Source organism: Pituophis catenifer, unplaced genomic scaffold, assembly GCF_029215685.1.
Source record: "Pituophis catenifer annectens isolate HBS135680 unplaced genomic scaffold, rPitCat1.0.hap2 SCAF_2, whole genome shotgun sequence".
NCBI classification, from domain to species: Eukaryota; Metazoa; Chordata; class Lepidosauria; order Squamata; family Colubridae; genus Pituophis; species Pituophis catenifer.
Window position 1 is genome coordinate 136,095,833 of NW_027256882.1, and position 20,033 is coordinate 136,115,865.

At 35.5% G+C, this 20,033-nt stretch overlaps 1 protein-coding gene across 4 annotated transcripts in view; it reads right to left on the minus strand.

The window, feature by feature from the left end:
• The window catches only part of MBTD1 (mbt domain containing 1), a 50,110-nt gene extending 30,607 nt beyond the window's left edge, over positions 1-19,503 (minus strand). For 3 of the 4 annotated variants that reach the window (XM_070937616.1, XM_070937615.1, XM_070937613.1), the window contains exons 1-8: positions 19,440-19,503; positions 14,832-15,033; positions 13,423-13,562; positions 9,596-9,710; positions 8,861-8,946; positions 1,343-1,460; positions 722-856; positions 341-429 (exon numbers count right to left, since the gene is read on the minus strand). In XM_070937616.1, coding sequence (XP_070793717.1) covers positions 341-429; positions 722-856; positions 1,343-1,460; positions 8,861-8,946; positions 9,596-9,710; positions 13,423-13,562; positions 14,832-15,033; positions 19,440-19,460 — 906 coding nt within the window. In that variant the 5' untranslated portion in view covers positions 19,461-19,503. The remainder of the gene's footprint in view (positions 1-340; positions 430-721; positions 857-1,342; positions 1,461-8,860; positions 8,947-9,595; positions 9,711-13,422; positions 13,563-14,831; positions 15,034-19,439) is intronic. The other variant, XM_070937614.1, reaches the window with a different exon arrangement.
• Positions 19,504-20,033: the final 530 nt, after the last annotated feature.

Genomic DNA, 20,033 nt, shown 5'->3' on the forward strand with positions numbered 1-20,033 from the left:
AGTAATTTTTATATTTCTTTCCCACTTTCAAATACATGTAATCTTTCAAATACATTAAAACATTATTACTGGTCAAGCTATAGAAGCTTTGGGTTTTGATTTGCATGCTATGACTGTTTTTAACAGGTTAGTTTTTAGTTAAAACACTGGATTCAGATTTAAGTGCAAGTGATGAGAAAGATAAACACATACTTTCTTTACTTTAATCTCAGGGCTGTTTTCAGGCTTGCAAAAATCCCTCATGCGGGATCAAGGAAGACTCCCCAAACTGATTTAATTATTAATATTAATACTAGTGAGAATACTAGCAAAATTCCCACCCAGTTTTAGTCATTCTCACCTTCTGAGAGAAGTCAGGAGGAAGAGTTTTGGCACCGGTGAGTCTTTTTACCAGAAAAGCTTTCCAATTTGTATATTTGTGCTGAATGGCTGTCAAGAAAAAAAGATGCATTAGTTATTTAAACTTTTAATTAACTGACTCTGAATGAGAATCAACAAGTTTAATGGTAATCCAAATATATTATTTATTGGGCGAATGCACAAAAGATTTTGACAATGAAAAGTAACTCAAACATCTTAATACATAATATATAGTGCTCACAATTTTAACACAGCATAGGCATTCCTCAATACAAATTAAAAATATTGTCTTAACACAATCACAATCAGCCCAGAAAGAACGAGATGAAAAGTTCAAAGTATTACTGCTATAATTACATACATCGTGGTGGAACTAGAGGTTTCGCACTGGTTGCACACCAACCAACTGGATGGATATCAGGTCCACAGATGTTACACCAGAAGTCAAGACTTGAATCACCTTCAAAGCCTTCATATCTTAATAAAGCATTGTAACCTGAAACAGAGGTTGTGTTTAAGGGCTCGTTTTGGAGGAATACATCTACAATATTAATCAAGGCTATCAGCAGGTGGAGGTTCCAATTCTGAAACTGCATTAGGTTCCCAATTCCTTAAACCAATCTTGAGTATCAGTACTAAAAACATGAATATAAATGGTGTGCACACATACTCCAGTAACAATTTTAAGCTAATCACGCACCATTTTGATAAGTTCAACAGTTGCAATTATGGCCCACCAGTCTCTGAAGAATACTAAAGATTGTAATTGATGTTCTATGTACCATTCCACAAGGTATTCTTTACAGTTTTTATGATCAAAACTGACTGGCTATTCCTAAGTGATATGCCTCACTAAACAATCTAACAATTAACCTATTTAACGCTGAGGATTTTTATTTCTGAGAAACCTTTCAAAGAAATAATTATTCAATCATGTCTAAGCAATTATAGTTTAAAGTATGTGATTATAAAAATTAATTACCTGCTAATTTCAAAATCCCAGCAATCCAGAAGACTTTGGCAGATAAGCTGCAATCTGTGTTAGGGACTTCCACACGCACACCTTCTGAGATATCACCCCAGCATGTCCCCATAGGTGCCTGCAATGTAAATCAGAAAAATAAAAGTCACATCACAGATAAACATGTGACAATATACACAATTTTGAAAACATACTAGCAGCAATATCTTAAAGATTACCTTTTTTAAAAGGCAGTATAGAATCATTCCTCCCTTCCCCCATTCCTTCTGACAAAGAAAACTTATTTTTAATATGCCTCATATTTATATAGTTTAAGCATGAAGGAAAATCATAATGATTATTACAAAAATAAAAAGAAATCCATCCAGAGTCAAATGCAGCAAAGAAATATGGGACCAAATAGGAAATCAGATTTTTTCATAATAGAGTTCAGCAATGAGGGACTGAAGAAATATGTAATTTTTATATGCACAAATAATATTGTTTTTCTAGCACTACCCCAATTACTTTAAAAAGTACATATTGGGAATATGTATGCATGTATGTATATTAGACAAATTAAAACTTTTTCTAATTGTTTTAATTAACACATTTGAAAAGTTACAAGAAATAAAATAGTTAATTGTAGTTGAGGTACCCTATTGCAAATTATTGCAGAGTAACTTTGTTTACAGCAAGATAAGCACTTGACATGAGAGCAATTAAAAGAGTACACCTAAATTTTGGAAATAAGAAAGTATGTTTGCTTATACACTTAGGTTTTCAGTGAACAAGGTTCTTTTGTTTGGCCTATTTCTTTGCTGGTGTGGTATACTTCCTTAACTGGAAATTTGGCAGTGACTCAAGAACCAAAACAATCTGAAACTCCGGTGGTCATTGAACCCAGTGGGATTTACTTCTACATGAGAATTATACAGCTGTGCCAGAAGATACAGATCAAGTACAATGTAGATAAAAATATGTTTACATAATGAATTACTGCTTTCAAAATTTTGCAGGACTTTGACAGCATCTAACAATGGAGAGTTGATCATGAATCCTCAAGGGGAAAATCAAATTCAATGGATTCCTAATGGGAAAATATATGAGAGGTATTATATAGATCTGAATATTATTTGATGGTTTCTGAAGTATCTATCCTCTAACTGCTTAAAAGTGCATTCTATTTTAGATGCTACAATTTTAGGCAAGGTGGCAAAAAGGATAAAATACAGAAGCTGAAATAGGAACCATTTTATGAAATTTTATTAACTATGTAAAGTATTATGGAGGTTCCCAGACAGGATACTACTAATGTTCCTGACAGTGACAATAAAAGCATTCAGGTAAGTTTCAAGACAACAGCTTCATGCAGATTGAATACTGCAAAATAATTGCCTCATAATCATACATACGGTATTTCTTAAGAAATCCTATACTAAATCCCATCCTCTAAAAAGCACATAGAAGCATCTGTTCTTTTATAAATGATGCTTCCATACTCCTGGTTTATTGCAGTGGTGTCAAATTGAGAAGGTAAACTGTTATGCAAATATCCACTCAACAGTTTCTGGCAGATCAATCTTCTCATTTAGTAGACTATCTGTTTCAGGGAAAGCTCAGCAGAGACAGATTTAATACAGAAAAATAACTCAGAAGTCTTACTACAGTAGCATACTCTTAAACAAGCGATATGTTACAAGAAACATACATAGTTAAAATTTCCAAAATTCCAACAACTTTAATTTCCAATCTTATTATTAGTATTTTCACTAGGCCTGTTTCAATCAAGAGATCCTAGACACTACATTAACGCTGCTCTTTCTTAAACATATGGACTAGAGCAGTCTCTCTCTAGTTTATTTCTGTTCAAAAGTGATATAAAATTGAATTCATGCATATATGTGTAGTAAAGCCAGTAGAAGTAGCTATCCAATTGGCTGAGATCACTCATCCAATTGGTTCAGAGTCTTATAAGCATTATAGTCATTTTTATATTATGTTCAATTCATGACCAAAGTTTGAGGCACCAGATTTCAAAGATGTGGATTGGTATAGGGGTAACAGCAGAAAGTTAAACTTGTCCTTGTCTGTGTAAAAATAGTGGTTCAGCTAGTTCCTCCTACACCAATCCATATGGCTCTCAGTTCTGAAGAAGAAAGCCATAATGGGTATGGATCTCGTGGCCTTGAAATGATGGTATACAGTATATTTAGTATACTGTTTTCTCCTGAACACAACGTTTACTAGCAGAACCATAAGTGTACAGAGAAGAACAAGTTTACCTTCCAGACTCATGATGAAGACATCCGCCTCGGGCTCCTTCCCAATAAAAGGAAGGTCTGCCTGGCCACCACTTTGATCCAGCGCACACTCTGGAGGAATTATCTGTGAGGGACAGCCGCCTTCCCTGCAAGGTAAGTTGCAATCAGGAAGGTCTTGATGGGTGAGGTCCAGATTCATGTAATGGGCTCCCCTATCCAAAAAAAGGCTGACCACATAGTATTGGAATAGGATAGCTAAGTATTACTGTTAACTGCTCAGTTTAGTAAAAAATACCTGGTGGGCTCTGGAATTTCTGGGACTAATATATCTTTGATATAAAATTTTGACTTAAAGAACCAAATGAGGTATAAGTGATATCTGTCATATTTTGCAAATACATTACCCACAACTATCACAAAGGTGGGTCAGACAACAAGACATGGACAGGAAGATTTGAGACCAGTCATCGTATCTCACATGAGTGTTGTTATGGATAACAACTGAAAAAAAATGCTATATGCTATCTTGAACTTTTGGAGGAAGGATACAAACTGGAGGCATGTGTACAACATGGGTTTTTTTTTTTTTAGAAAAAAAATAGTAGTCTCCTTTCTCCACAATAAGTGAGCAACTGATAGTTGCTAATTGGATTCAAGTAGAAAAAAAGCATACATTTCTTGTACAAAAAAAACTTGAATTGTAAAAGGGGGAAAGGTGCCAGCAAACCAATGCCATCAATAGTTAGCTACTGAAAAGAGAGGAGTTTGTCTCCTTTAACATTTCAATTGTATTAATAACTTGAAAATGAAAGAAATTTATGTTTTCCAAGGCATATATATTCAGAAACAAATTTTATGAGTAACTCCCAATTAAATATCAACGAATGAAAAAAGTAGTTCAAATAATAATAAGAGCAACTCTCATTGTGTGCTTATTGAACCCTTATTGATCATACTGTATATGTAACACATGCAATAAGGCCAAAGTATTAAGTAAAAATTGGCAAAGTTTTTGGTAATAGGGTACTAAAAAAAGACTAGACCATTTAGTTTACACCATCTTCTAGAGTCCATTTAGAGACCAGGCTAGACCATTTAGACTAGACCTGGGGTGGGCAACTGTGGCCCTTTTACAACCTATGGACTTCAACTCCCAGAATTCCTGAGACAGCTTGGCTGTCTAAGGAAATCTGGGAGTTGAAGTCCACAGGTTGTAAAAGGGCCACAGTTGCCCACCCCTGGACTAGACCATAACTGGGCTGCAGAAACATGGAGAATCATTACACTGCTGCCATCTAGTGATGGTATTTTGCAACCCAGATACGTTAGTCCTAAGACAATTTGATGTCTACAAGATTTTTTCATTTAAAAATTTGAAAAAATCTTCTGCAACAAAAAATAGTTTTTGTTCAAAATCCAATAAACATTCCATTTAATGGACTTTTTGGACGGAGAAATTAAATTTTAGCATTCATTAAAATCTGAACACACAAAATTTGCATCAAACTACCACATTTAAACAATTTAATAAATACCCCATGACTTAAGGCATAGTGAAGGCCAGACAAAAAAATTGTCCATTATATCAGAAGTCCACTAAACCGAGTTCTGGTAAACTAAAGGTTAATTGCACTATTCTGCAAGAAGAGAACAAGAATCACATATCTAAGATGGATGATTCTATTACAGTTAGTGATGTAATCTGTATTTAGTATTACGCAATAAAGTTAAGCCCGGTGGAAGCACCGGATATAAAGGAGAGTCTTGATATGTTTTTAAAACAACTGATCTATTTTCTTTCAAACTGCAGAGTTAAAGCAGCAATAAAAAGAAAAATCTGCAATTCTTTGTGGAACATCTGAAGCAGCATATTATTACACATTATCCACATCACTGTTCAATAGCCAGAAATAAAATGGTATGCTGGAAGTGGCTGCTTCAACCTGATTCATACACAGATGATCCCACAAACAAGACTAAAACACACTAGAGGTTAATGGTAAATAATAAATGTTAAAAGTATTCAAATAATAAGCACATAGGAAATGAAATTATCTCGAATGGATGATGTGTCATCAAGTCGTTTTCAATTCTTAGTGAATGCAGTGTCTCAAAATACTCTTTTACAAATGCTCAATTCTGGGTGCATAGTTATATTGTATCTAAGTCCATTTTAAATTAGTTACCAATAAAGCTTCTCTATATTACTTATGCAAAAGTCATTCGTTTTACTAGTTAAATATTTAGTCATACTCTGATAATGTTATTTATGTATCTTTCCTGTAGAAAACATTTTGAACTAAACTATTTTAAATTTAAAACATGCCATTTTTAGTAGAAAATGCCATGTCTAAAATATGAAACAGCTATAATAAGCATTTGAAAATATTTTCAGTCAGAAATTGGAATTTAAAACAATACCATCTGTTTGGTAGTGATTGACATTGGAATAAACTGCAAAATATCTAGTGAAGGGACATGCATAGTACACAAGTAGAAATAATGATATTCTCCTGACTTACACAGAGACTATTTTGAAGTTACTCTTGCTGTTAATTTTAACTGCCAACCGTTTACTGCTGCTTTGAAGTTTTTCTGCCCAGTTTAGTGTTATTTGCTTTGCCAGTTACTTTTTAACATTTTAAACAAAATGACTGAAAAGTGCATGGGTTAGCTGGTTCCTGAAGTGATTTCTGAAGCGATATCCCTTCTCCAAACACGGGTGGCAGGAATAAATTTTAGCAAAGGAATATTATGCCATGTAAAAGTTATTCTTTTATAGTGCATTAAAGTCTGTGAGCTTTGCATCAATTTATAATGTTTTTATTCTAAAATTTAGTAATTTATTTTGGACCCCTACTATCATCTCCACAGGTTGATGTTATGTAGAAGCCATATGGCTCAAACTGCAAACTAGTGAAACAAACATCAATAAACCTTACAAAAAAAAATTTCAGAAGCGACATTTGAAATTATGGTATGAATATTTTTAAAAGAAGCCCTTAATTGTTAACACAAAAAATACAAATAAAGGAGAAAATACACCCAATATAAATATCTGGTGCACCTACCCATGCCATCTGTTCTAATGGAGAAAGCAAACTCCAGATTCCTTCATTGAAATGAAGTTATCTTCTGGGATCCTTCTGTGGTGGCCCCTGCCCTTTGGAATGATTTTCCAAGGCTGCACTTTCCTAAAAGATGCTAGCTGCAAGTTAGCTCAGCTCTGCAACTCTGATTTCTTAACACTGGACAACAAAGACTTTGCTTCCTGAATGCTTTTAGATGTATCTTATAGATTGTTGGCTGCTAATAACTTGTAATTTACCCTATCACATACCGTTTTATAGAAAGTTTCTGTTTTTACACAAGGTAATGTATAGTACCTGTTGGTTATGCTTCACATATGAATGAAACATACAAAAACATGGAGCTATTGTTGAAACATATCCTGTACCCCAAGTACAACTGGAATATCTGTGGAGATCTAAAACTAGACTGGACAACCATTCGACTCGGATGGTATAAAGCTCCTGCCTTGAACAGGAGATTGGACTAGAACACGGGGGTCAAACTCGATCGCGTCACATATTGTGACGTATCGCAACTTTTTTGTCTTTGCGGAGCCAGGGCGGGCGTGGCCTGCACGTGATGCATCTGGCCCGCAGGTCGCCAGTTTGACACTCCTAGAATAAAAGATCTGTGAGGTCCCTTTCAGCCCTAGGATTCTCTGTTCTAATGGCTCAGATCCTTGGAATGCAGCTTGGATATACTTTTCTTGTTTCTGAAAACTCTTTTTCAAGATCCTTCTATATGGTCTGCCACAGAAGAAATTATAGAAAAATAAAGTTGATGGTAGGGGTATAATCAGACCCTATACATATTTTACTCTATATCCCACCCTCCTTAATGGACATTATTACTAAAGAAATTCCATAGGATAATTCCATTTCAATTTTTAAAGATTTGAATTATAGCTGAAAATCAAAGCTAACTAGTCAGAAAGATAGTCATCCTATCAGTTGCAGAGGCCACACTGGTTATTTTGGTTGCATGAAATTTTCATGACACATGCATGACAAAGCAAATTGACACAAGGAGACAGAATATGGTGGCAGGTAACATCAACAAACTATTACAATGGCAAAAATGGTCTTAATTGCCATTATGCTTCCTTAATAGTGAGACTGCATTAAATCGCAAATATTGTTATTTTATCTTTTACTTATTGTTATGTGTTAACAACGTCTCACCTAGCAGCCACAATGTACTACAAGTATGAGGTGATGAGCTGTTGGGAGGTAAAAATATCACACACAAATGTGTGTGTGTTTTCAGGTGTCATTCCATACTTTAAAACTGCCTGCATGGTTTGTTTTGTTTCTGGTCAAACTAGCCCGGTATGCTGTGCAAAGGAAACATTGAATGCTTGTATCTGTAAGCCGAAGGAACACTAATGCTGAATATGCTTCTCATTAATTGAAAACTCGTTTTGATTCAGCAGGAGCAACTATCTTTAATTCCCTCCTTCCCTACTGTTCTAGCCATATGTCCAGTCCTTCAATAGGGTATTTCCAAAACCAATCATTTCTCTACTGCTTACAGGAGGAACTCTAAATCCAACCATTACATTTTTTAAGGGACCACTTAGGTTAACTCCAAAAGCAACTTTACTAGATGGATCAGCCAAGTATCTACTAAAACAAGTTTATTCTTAATCCCCATTAATGGAAAATGAGAACTTTAAAATTATGCAGTCTATTATATAAACACGCCTTACTAATGAGAGAGTAGCTTACTGTAACGTGTTCCTTCTTGCAAAATCAACCTGAAAAACATGCTTGTTCTGAACTCCACCTGCTTCTGAGGAAAAATGTAAAGCTCTGTTTTGTACATAAGGGGACTACAAAAAATTTATCGAAGGAAACTTGGCACCAAAGCTACCTAGGATCAAGTACACAGGATCTTAAGCACCATCTCTAAAACGTCTTCAAAAAATTGTCACTGAAATTATGACAGCCACTACATAAACTGAACAGCAGAGAACTTATTTGGATTTGAAGATTGCAATTTAGATGATTAAGGAAGTTTGGACTGCAATTTAATTTAGACTATCAACTTCAGTTAGGGGAAAGTCCACATCTGTATAATTAATATTATGAGCTTTAATTCTGTACATATCTAAGACATAGGTTAAAAGGAACGCTTGAACAGTGCGTTGTTTTTTCATTATTCCTTAATGAAAATAATGGTAAATTAAAAATAATATACTTACATGTTTAAAACAATTCACAGGAGCTGCTGTGAAACTATTGCTATTGATATAGTTGCCCCAATTGAAACCTTCCACTGGAACAGATGCTAGGATGAGAATTACTACATTTAGCAACAATAATAAGCAAGGTACAAAATGTATTACATGAAAGGAGCACAGAAGCATTGGTCTTTATTGTTTTCCCTATATATAAGTAATATATATTTATTTTCAATCTGTTAGAAAAATTACAGAATGGCAGCATTGGGAGAAATTCTTCAAAATTTGTCTGAAAAGTCATGGTGTACTGAGGAATATGGTGGGTTACATAAGAGATTCTCCATCAAAGTAACTTATCTGATCAAAGAAATATAGCCATCTGATATAGACCAGATGCACAACAGTGACCGACACAAATGCAGGCATATTGCCAAAGTATATAGGATAGATATTAGATCAGGACAGATACACTTCTGTAAGTTCTTCTCCCAATCTATTTGGTGAAAATGTTTTTCCAACCTTTGATGTAGCTAAAAGGCCAATAATAAAACCTAAGAACTCAACTACCAAGGATATTTTCTGCTGGATATTTTAGCAAAGGCTCAGATAAGGAATTTTAGCATGCTTCCTTCAATTTCCTGGAATATACTGTATATTTTTAATCTAATCAATCTTTAGGAGGTTATTCCCTCCATTACAAAATTGGGGAAATTTTACCCATAATTGTTACTTGATGATGGTTAATAACAATGTTACCTGTTTTAGTCTTTGACTGGTTCTGTACCGTTGCTTGGTATTGAGCATATGCAGCTAATTTAGCAACTAAAGGTTGTTTTTGTAACACTTTAGCCTTCTTAGTCGGAGGTTTTCCCTGAAACAACAAGAGCTAAATAAGGTTCTTTTCAAAAATGCAACACAAATTTTTGAAGCAGTGATTCTACTGAATAAAGCAAACACTTTTGTTTTCCAATTTTATTTGTTATCAATTTATAGCAATGAAAATTTATGACAAAAATTTGATAGAAAAACATTTACATTCAGAGATAAATTACTTAAACAGTATCCCATATTTTCAGGATTATTCAATTTGCCTTTCCAAACCATCTGCAAAAGAGTCTAGCAACTGCTATTTTGATATTAATTTAGACTTTTTAAAAAATGTAACAAATAATAGTTCTGCCATGCCAAAAATGGGAATATCATCTGGAGAAAATACAGGAGATTTTTCACATGCTACAAGACTGATCAATGCAATATCGTTTAAGAATTGGGTAAATAAATGCCACTTTGTTTCTTGAAGATAATGTACTAATTATTCCTGCAGTTATTTCAGTCAGTGGTGCTATTTTCCTCTATCAGTTGTCTTAACCTGGGTGCAACAAACCCAGTGAGAAGGGGGAGAATCAAGAGATGCTATCAACAATTGTATGGGATAGAGAGAGATCAGGTCATTAGTGTAGAGCTGTGAGATGGTTGAGTGATATTCTTTTCCCACATTAAAAAGTCTTCAATTGTTGTGTTCATTTCCCTTCTGATCTAGCTGCATGATTAATTAGTGCCAGTTCCATCCAGAATAAAGATTCAGATGAGAGTAAAAATGAACTTTCCTGATCTTTCAAACCTAACAATTATAGTTGAAAATACATTGGAATTCTCTGTACTAGAATGTTTAATGCAGCAATAGGCCTATGTCAGTCAAAATCATTTTACATTCTTCTTCCTAGAATACTATCCTAAACATGCTGTTAAAATTAGTTGTATTGTTTAGAGATAATCTCAACATAGACATACTCATTATTTTTTATTGAAATTGATAAAATATATTTGGATAACTGAACAGAAAAGCAATTTTCTCATTCACTCTGCCAAGGAGCAGACATTGAACTAGTAATTAGATTCCTCCAACCTGAGTCACCCATACATTGAATGAACACACTGTTATGTATATCACATTTATTGCAATCATTGTAATACAAATGCAGTATTTGTCAGAAGGGGATATTTAAGAAAACTTGCAGAAATTAATCACACTAGTTTGCTGCTAAACGGTAAAATGAAAATTTGTATGCACACCTATTTAGGAGTAAGTGAAATCTAACTGAATTTATTGGGACTTATTAGTGTAAGCATGCAGATAGGCAAACAGAACATATTTGTTCTCTTTGGTATAACTAAATTTATATGTTCTCTATGTTTAGATTCATTGTTTATGCAAAACCATGACATACATTTGGATGCAACATTGAAACTCTGCCACAATGGGCTAAATAAATTCCAGTATAGCATTGGATAATTGAGGAAGTTAGATCCTAACTAGCTACACTTATTTAGGACATAATTTGAAGGTAAGTAACTAAATTAAAATACTAAGAGTTTTATTTTAACACAATGCTTTGGAAGATCAGAAATAACTTTTATGTGCATATCTTTATTCCTGTTCAGCAAGATTACATAAACCTAAGTCTTGTCATGGCAAATGTTGACTTTGTAATTCAGGAAATGTTCAATGAGGTTACATGCAAGGAGGCTAAGAAATGCAGAGACATTTTTAAATCTAAATCAGAGTTTGGAAGCTTAGAGAAAATCACTTTTAAATACGTCAATACTGAAAAATAAATAATTCCACCGATAACATTTTTAGAAAACAGACTGAAAACCTGAAGTATTTTTTTAAAAATCAGTAGTGTAGTGTTGTTATGTACTTATGTAATACTGGTATACAGAGTGCTTGCATATTTATGTAGTGGAATATGGCCCATGGAGCTAGAAATACTGTAAAAAAGATATCAGATTCCTAGATAGGGAGGCACTTTAGATATCACTTACACCCTGATCCTCCCACAGGAGGGTCCTATTGAAGACCCCCTGGAAGTTTCAATTAGTCCAGAATGCAATGGCATGGGGCAGTGATGGGCATGCCTCTGAAAACCCAGGTAATACCTTTGCTTTGCAAGCTATGCTGGTTGCTAGTTTGCTTTCAGGCACCAGTTCAAGGTGCTGGTCATTACCTATAAATCCCTAATTAGCCCAGGCCTGGTTACTTAAGAGACTGCCTGTCTCCCATAGTATCTGCTCAGCCAATTTAATATAGCAGGGTTTGCACACTACACTAGTTCCTTTGATTAAACAATTCTGTACATCAGGGGTGTCAAATTTGCATCATCATGACAGCATCACTTGACGTATCAGGACTTTTTTCCCCTTTGCTAAACTGGGCAGGGGCATGGCCAGAGCATGACGCATCCGGCCCACAGGCTGTGAGTTTGACAGCCCTGCTGTATATTGTAACCCTAGAAACAAAAACTGTCCTCTAGAATGAGGCTCCTCCATGGATGGGTTTTATCCTGTTGCTTTGAAAAGCCTTGAAGACCTCTCCCTCCCTCCCTCCCTCCCTCCCTCCCTCCCTCCCTCCCTCCCTCCCTCCCTCTCTCTCTCTCTCTCTCTCTCTCTCTCTCTCTCTCTCTCTCTCTCTCTATATATATATATATATATATATATATATATATATATATATATTATATATATATATTGCTTTAATATTCAGGCCATTAGCAGGAGCAATTGAAGCCTTTTTTTATTTATTTCTTGGGCCGATTTCTTCTTCATTCTTGTACGTTTTTTGTTATCTTTGCCATCTTTTGTTCTTGGTTTCATTTGTTTTTACTTGTAAACTCCCCAGAGTAATCAAGAGGTATATAATTATTATAAATCACCCAAACTGTTTAAAAAAATGTTGATATAAAAATATCAGAAGATGAAACGTTCATATAATAATGAAGAAGAAAATCTATTGTGATATCAGAGGACAATTAATAGTTGCTGATCAGTGAGATGGGTGGCATAGAAATGTAATAATAAATACATAAATTACTAGAATGCTTACAGGTATTTACAAATCGTATTCTATGTATTCATCCAGAGCTGGGTTGCTGAGGGTCCCCCCCTCTCCACGAGGCAAAAGAAACAGTGGCCAAAAGGCATACTTCCCTAGGGCAGGCCTCTTACTATGAAATAACTTGTCTCATTAAGTACAAGGAGATATCCTTTTTTGCCTTTCAAAAGGCAATTAAAACCATGCTTTTGCTATGGGTGGTGGATCTCGCTATTATATATATTTTTAAATTCTGTATTAATGTTTTTTTATGAAGTTCTATTATAAACCCTACTGAGAGTTATGTAAACTTTATATAAAGAAACAAACAACAAGACCTTTATGTTTTTGACAGGATGCAGTGATGGCCAAAGGATTGTGCGTTATAAAGAAGGATTCAGCAACCCCTCCAGGAATCTGTTTCTCTGCAGTTATCTTAGAATGCTCATTGTGTACAATTGAATTCAGTTCTTAGGGATGAAGTAAGAAAGTTCACATGTTTGTACCTTCCATGTGATTTTTACAGGGGGTCTTTTGATGGCTACAGCTGGAAACCGTGCTTGATTCAGACTTTTGGACTACTCTTTTAATTTATTAATATTTCTGTTACAATGAAAATCCATTGTTTGCTATATATTAATCTGAACCATAATATATCTTAACACTTATATAACACTTTATATAGTAAAGGTAATAAAATTTGTGACTGTACCGTTACCTGAAGTCTGGCCAGAATGCTGGCCTTCTTAGAGTTCGATGAGTAGCTTCTTGAGCAGGAAACACTGCAGAAACGCTTGGTCTTGGAGTAAAAGGCATCTCTGACACCAACCATCCCACACATTTCACAGGTAGCTAATGAGAAAAAAGATAACTGTGTGTTAAATGTAGGTTCACTCTGCAGATCACATAGATGGTAGTACTATATCATACACATAAACATACCCTTTCCTTCAAGAATTGTATTAAGCATTAATTTGTGTATTTTTAATCTTGCAGATGCCAGATTAATCTTTCTTGACTTTTACTACTTTCCTTGTAGACTTCAGACTCAGATAGTTTTATTTCCGCTCGAGACTAGACAATATTTGCAAACAAACATTTTCAAACATTCAGATATTTTTGAATTTTTCAGATGTTATTTCTTGCAATATAAGCAGTTTTGTAATTTGCCTGTCAAGCTTACAATATTGTTATAACGTGTTTCTTAATTTATTGTGAAAACTAGTTTAAACAGTGAAACAACATATGGCACTAATTAAACAACTACTGTATTATTTATTCAGTTTGTGTGGCTGTCCAGCTCATCTAAGCAACAGTATACACAGTACATTTTGTGAACATCTATCAGTCACTGTCTCATTTATGGCATTTATGTCCTGCTTATTAAAGCAGCAAAATACACAATTTTTAAACAGCTTTTCTATGGGAAGTAAACTATAATGTTAAAAATTAAATTTGGTAGGCATTATACAGTACTTTATCTCATAAAGCCAAAAGTAATATTTTGTTAGGACACTTGAATATAAAATAATAGAACAGTTTACTCTGCCATGAAATTATGCCTTGTTGTATGAAAAGTTGGTTACCCGATCCCACACATTTTAATAAAGTCTTTCCATTTTTTCCAAATATAGATCAAAGCCAGCCAATCTCCCTATTGGGCTTAGTATATTTGTATATATTCATTCACAAAGGAAAATAAAATCTGGACCAAGCTTGGTAAAAATAAAATAAAAAAACATTTATGGTCCTAAATTTCTTCATAAAGACTACTATGGCTTCTGTTAACATTTTCAATTTGAATCCATCTTCACATGTCCAGATAAAACAATAATATATCAGAATTATCCTAATAGCAAACAAAGTCTAAATGTTGTATAAAAATAAATGTGTGTACATTTAGTAGTTCATATGTATAATATTACAAATATTTTGATAGTAATTTAATGCTAACAAGGAACATTCCAGCATTAACAAATTTCTCCTTTTTTTGTAAAACATACACAAAACCCATAATCTTTGGTTTCTGATTCAAATAAGAAGAATGAACCTAAGAGCAGTGCTGTTAATAATCTGCTTGACTGAACACTCCATTGAAAAATCTATTGTATTTGCACTCACCCATGCCAGATTTGCCATCTGGATAAGTGTAAACCTGCCCATTGTTCTTGATTATTGGGAGATTGGAAGGTAAGGGAGGAACCTCCTCTTCACTTTCATCAGAACTGGAGCTACTACTTGTATCCTCACTGCAGCTATCATAGCCATCGAACATCCCGAATGAATCACGTCTCTTCCTTTCTGACCTTGAAGGATGTTCAGTCTAAAATGAAAAAAGCAGAAACTATTGAGGTAGCTGAATAAAAAGACGTGGACAAAATATTGCAACAATTTAACAAGCTAATATTAAACACATATGCAACTTCCTCTTTTAAATGGCACTGCATATATACACAATCCCAATCATTGAAGCAAGCAAGTCATTATGTAGACTGGAGAAACTTGTGACACTGCAAATGTTGTTCAGCTATAGTTTCCATCCTTCATCACTGGGCTTATTGGCATTTGGAATTACAGTTTAGGAATAGGAATTAGATTTTAGCAATACTAGAAAGCTACACATTCCCCTCACCAAGAGTTAGAAGAACAAATAAAATGTTGCAAAGGTTATATTGAGAAAAAGAATCCACAATGTGGCTTTTCAAATTTTATGTATGGGCTTTAACCCAAGGAAATTATTTTGAACATGAAAAATTACTATTTATTATTGATATCCTTTCTTCTACTGCAGATCTCAAAAGAAAGTAACAAAGGGCTTTGTTATAAAAAAAAGTATATAAAATACCGCATCAATTTAATAAACTATATGGAAAGCCAACTTCCCTGGTCCTAGCTCCATATTATAGCCTCTCCAGTCATCTCTTCTCCAAAATATCATAGAGAGGTTAATGAATCAAATTAGGTAATCACTATAATGTGGCTGTGGGAGAAAATAAGTTCCTGAAAATTGGAAGAGCGATGAAATTTTTTTCCTGATATTCATGGATTTCTTTTCATTTAACTCCCAATACAAAACCTATGCAATTCAAAGATTTATGATCCTTTGTTGTTACAAATTTAGGGGGCTGAAAAGGCTTCTTAAGGGAGGAGGGCTAATTGTGCTAGTCATTCTGCCTCTTACTTTAAAAGATTTCAATTAATGCCTTTCCTCCAGATCAGAAAATCAGTCACACTTGAAGTCATATGACAAAACTCCACAAGCTACCACCTCACTAAAACTGTGCCTAAAGCCTTCTTTTCCACCATTTTCCAGATGGCTTTTAAAACAAAATTCTCAATTTCCACTAGAAATCGAGAAAAACCAACTCCCAAAAAGTTATCATTTATATTCTTCACAATCTCTAGGGTTCTGATTCTGCTAATCACTAAATCACGAGCTTCTGAAATGTTTCTCTTTCAGAGAGTTTAAACTACTCTCATAAAGTTGACAATTTGCCATAGAAACATCGCCATGGCAACTGACAGAATGAAACATGCAAGTATCATAAAACTTAAAAACCTGCATGAATGTGGCTTCTATGCCACTAGAATTATTCAGAAAGACTTTTTTAGGAAAATTCATTCCAGATATTTCATATATCAAAACAGCGCAAAATAATATCTTAAGTATAGAAATAAAAGGATATTTAGAGTTGCATCCAGTAGTATCCACCGCTGAAGGAATGATATCCACACATAAAATGAAATTGCTTTTGTACCTCTCCATATCATATTCACATTTGATCTAATTGGATGGGAACTTTGAAAGATTAATGGAGGCATAAGTGAAAATAATAGTAAGTTCCATTAGTGAAGCACTGAATGAAATTGTTTTACAGATAAGAAAACTGGACCAGGAAGTCCAGAGTTTTTCACAAAACTAAGAACATTTCTTTTTCACACCTCTGTTTAAATTCAATTTTAATAAACTAACCCTTTTGGAGCCCAAAATTATACAAGCTTTCATGAGTTACATTTTGCTCCTGAAACAGCTGCAATAGAAATAGAACAGCTGCAACAAAAATCCGTCATCCAAATATTGATTACACTATAAAATACATTCTACATAATCACTCCAATTGTTACATGTAAATAAATACTGAACAGCTTTGGGACATGCTAGGTTCTTGCAATATTCCATACATCTGCTCCCCCTGCAGTCAATTCAGTGGTACCTTTTGAAAGTGACCATTTGATAAGTATCTCTACTGTACTGCATAAAATTGGGAAAACATTATTGCTAATGGGAAACATAGTACAATTTCATGTCTCTCTTGCCTTATCTTGAATAATGCTCTTTCAGATCACTTGAACATTTGTAAATATGAAAAAACTGGGTAGATTGTTCTATTTTTAGTCATAAATGGAATGCATTTGGGGGGAGGGCACCTAAAACAAGAAAATAATTCCTAATACTGCTCAAATGTCTTGAACTAAATGATCACTTAACATGAATGGCAACATCAACAAGGTATTATTTGAACACTGATAAAATAATCTGTTACTATGAAGAGACTCACTTTATAACTATTATATGTTTACTATTGATTTTAAAGATCCTAATCCTGGAATTACTGAGACTTTATTTTATGATAGACATTTGCAGAATAGTTTCTTATAAATCTTCTGAATAAAATATAAAAAACAACTTTACAGATATTACAGATAATACAGATAATATTACTAATTTCAATAAAATAAAATTCAATAAATATTTTAAATAAATAAACATATATACATTATTCTATTTTCTCCATAGTAATAAAGTGGAAAAATATTAAACGGAGTTTTGGCTTAAAATGACCTTGATAAACAAATTATGCCTAAAAGACCTTGACTTAGCATTGTATTTAGATAACCACTATCAAAGACTTTCACTATGTCCTATAATCAATGAAACTTTTTTTACAACTCCATCTTCTGAAAAATCTAAATCCATTACAAACATTTATGGAGTTAACTGTAAATGCATATTTGGTTCATAACAATTTATATTAATCAGTGATATAGATCAGTTATATTAATCAAGTATCCTCGGATATTTATAATTGGAAAATGTTGACAAATTGTTTCAGAAAAGTTAATTTCCCATTAATTTTTTATTGAGGAAGACAATTTCCAAGATAAAATTCCTCCTCCTGAAATATTTTGAAATACTGTGACAACAACCAGAGGGGACCATGCTAGTAATCTGTGTTGAGTCTTTGAAAAGAGAAACTTATGCTTATAAACTCTTAAGACTATTTTGAATAAGAAAAGACATAACTGAACAGTTTACACATTCAAATGGTAAACAAGCTTATACAGAGCACTTAATGAAAAAGAAAACAAGCTGAGGAAAGTGAGAAATAAATGTAATTTAATGTCAACGAAACCAAGGCTACATTGATCAAGGTAAAAGAAATTATACTTTTATGTAGCTGCCCTTTTCTACATATGTTGAGAAACCTGTGTTGACATATTACATCTTGTCTAATGAATATGTCAAAGTACTTTATATACAGCCATACACTAAATTCAGCACTGAATTGAAACTAGCAAATAAAATTCAGGAAAACTCATTCTGCTCTCAAAAAGCTCCAAATTTAACACATAATGAAAGTAGCCTATGGCCAACATACAACGTATCTTTACATTTGACCATTTTCTTCTAATGTCCCATATTTATATTTAAAAAGCGGTGTATTGTAGTTTGGGGTCATTTTAATTTAGTTGTGGATGAACCTAGGCCTTCCTCATTCATTTAGTTTAAAAAGTTTTTTTTAAAAAAAAACTGAATTCGTCTTCCTAAAATTATTAGGTTTCTCTTTTCCCTAAGAGCCATATTATGGAGACTATTACTATTCCACAAATTGTGACATTCAAATTAGCTTACAACCCCACTCTCCATTTTTTTTTATTTTTTTTTTGCATTCTCTGGGTATCACTTTCGGTTTTCCCAAACCACAGACAAGCCCAACAAAGCACAGGGAAAAAAATGCAACCGGCTGCTATTTGCCTAGCACTGTGTACATTTCCCTCCAAAGCCTGTTTGCTGCAAATGTTAGGACCTCCTCCACCACCCACTTCCTCATCTCTCGGACCACTTTTTCTGACCATAATATTGCTGCTCCTATTTCAGCTATGTCTCCCCACCCCCACGCAAAAAAAAAGAAAGGAACTGCTCCCTTCAAGCACACGGGGTGGGGGGAGAAACACACACACCCTCCAAGTGATCAACCTCCTGGTGGAATTTTACACGGCGTAAACAACTTCACCACAGGGCTGGTTTTTGTTTTTGCTTCCCTGCCTTGGGAGAGAGGAATAGGAGACACACACACACACGGCTGCTTTCTCCGGGCGGGACAACGTTGTGCAAACCCGGAAAACAGGCTTGAAAAGGCTGCACCGCCAGAAGGTTTAGGAGCCGAGGTGCGCGTGAGAAAGAAGGCAGGCAAAGGGGAGCCCGGAGAGGAACCCTCGGCAGGGCTAAAAGAGGGTTGGGGCAGCCCGGAGGAGGCCACCCAGCCAGGGGAGTTCCTTCCCGACTTCCCCACTCTTGGGTCCGGCGGGGGGCGGGGGTGTTCGGTGGGAAGAGCCGCTGCCCTGTCAGTCTCGCCCGAGGCGCCCGTCGGCTCGCCCTCTCCTCCCAACGGCCGGACCTCCTCCGCTCTGCCCCCATCGGCCGGGGCTTGCGGGAAGCTCACTCACCAGATCCTTTGTGTTTTCCATCAGGCCCTCATGGGCAGGGGATGCCTCCGACCGTCCCGCTTCTCCACCCCCCGCCCGCCCCCTCGGCTCAGCCCCCTCCCCTTTCCGAGGGGCAGGGCCAGGGTGGAGGAAGGAGACCGCTCAGCCTTCCCACTTCTACGAGGGGAAACCCGGGCAGCGAGAGAAAAGACAGTCCGCTCGGAAGCTCCAGAATATCAACAACATTAGCATAAACCAGGGCTGCGCGCCTGCGCAGAACGGCCCCCCTCCACGGCGCGCCCTCATTGGCTGCCCCGCTTGTTTTTGGGTCGTCCTTCCCTCGCAGGACGGCAACGGCCGCTTCCTCTACGATGCGGAAGTGGGTGAGAAAACCAAGCGGAGTATGTGGGGGGGGGGGAGACTTCGGAGGCCGTTAAACCGCGGGGGCTCAGGAGCGGCGGTTAGACGGCTCGAAATGGGCGGTCTGATGGGCTTTCGCTACCTCAGAAGAAAGAGGCGTTGGTTATACGCTTTTCAGTAAAATGATTTGTTTTCGGGCCCTCCCCTCTCCCCCCCCCATAACCTCAGAAGCAATGGCACAGCCCTTTGAATCTT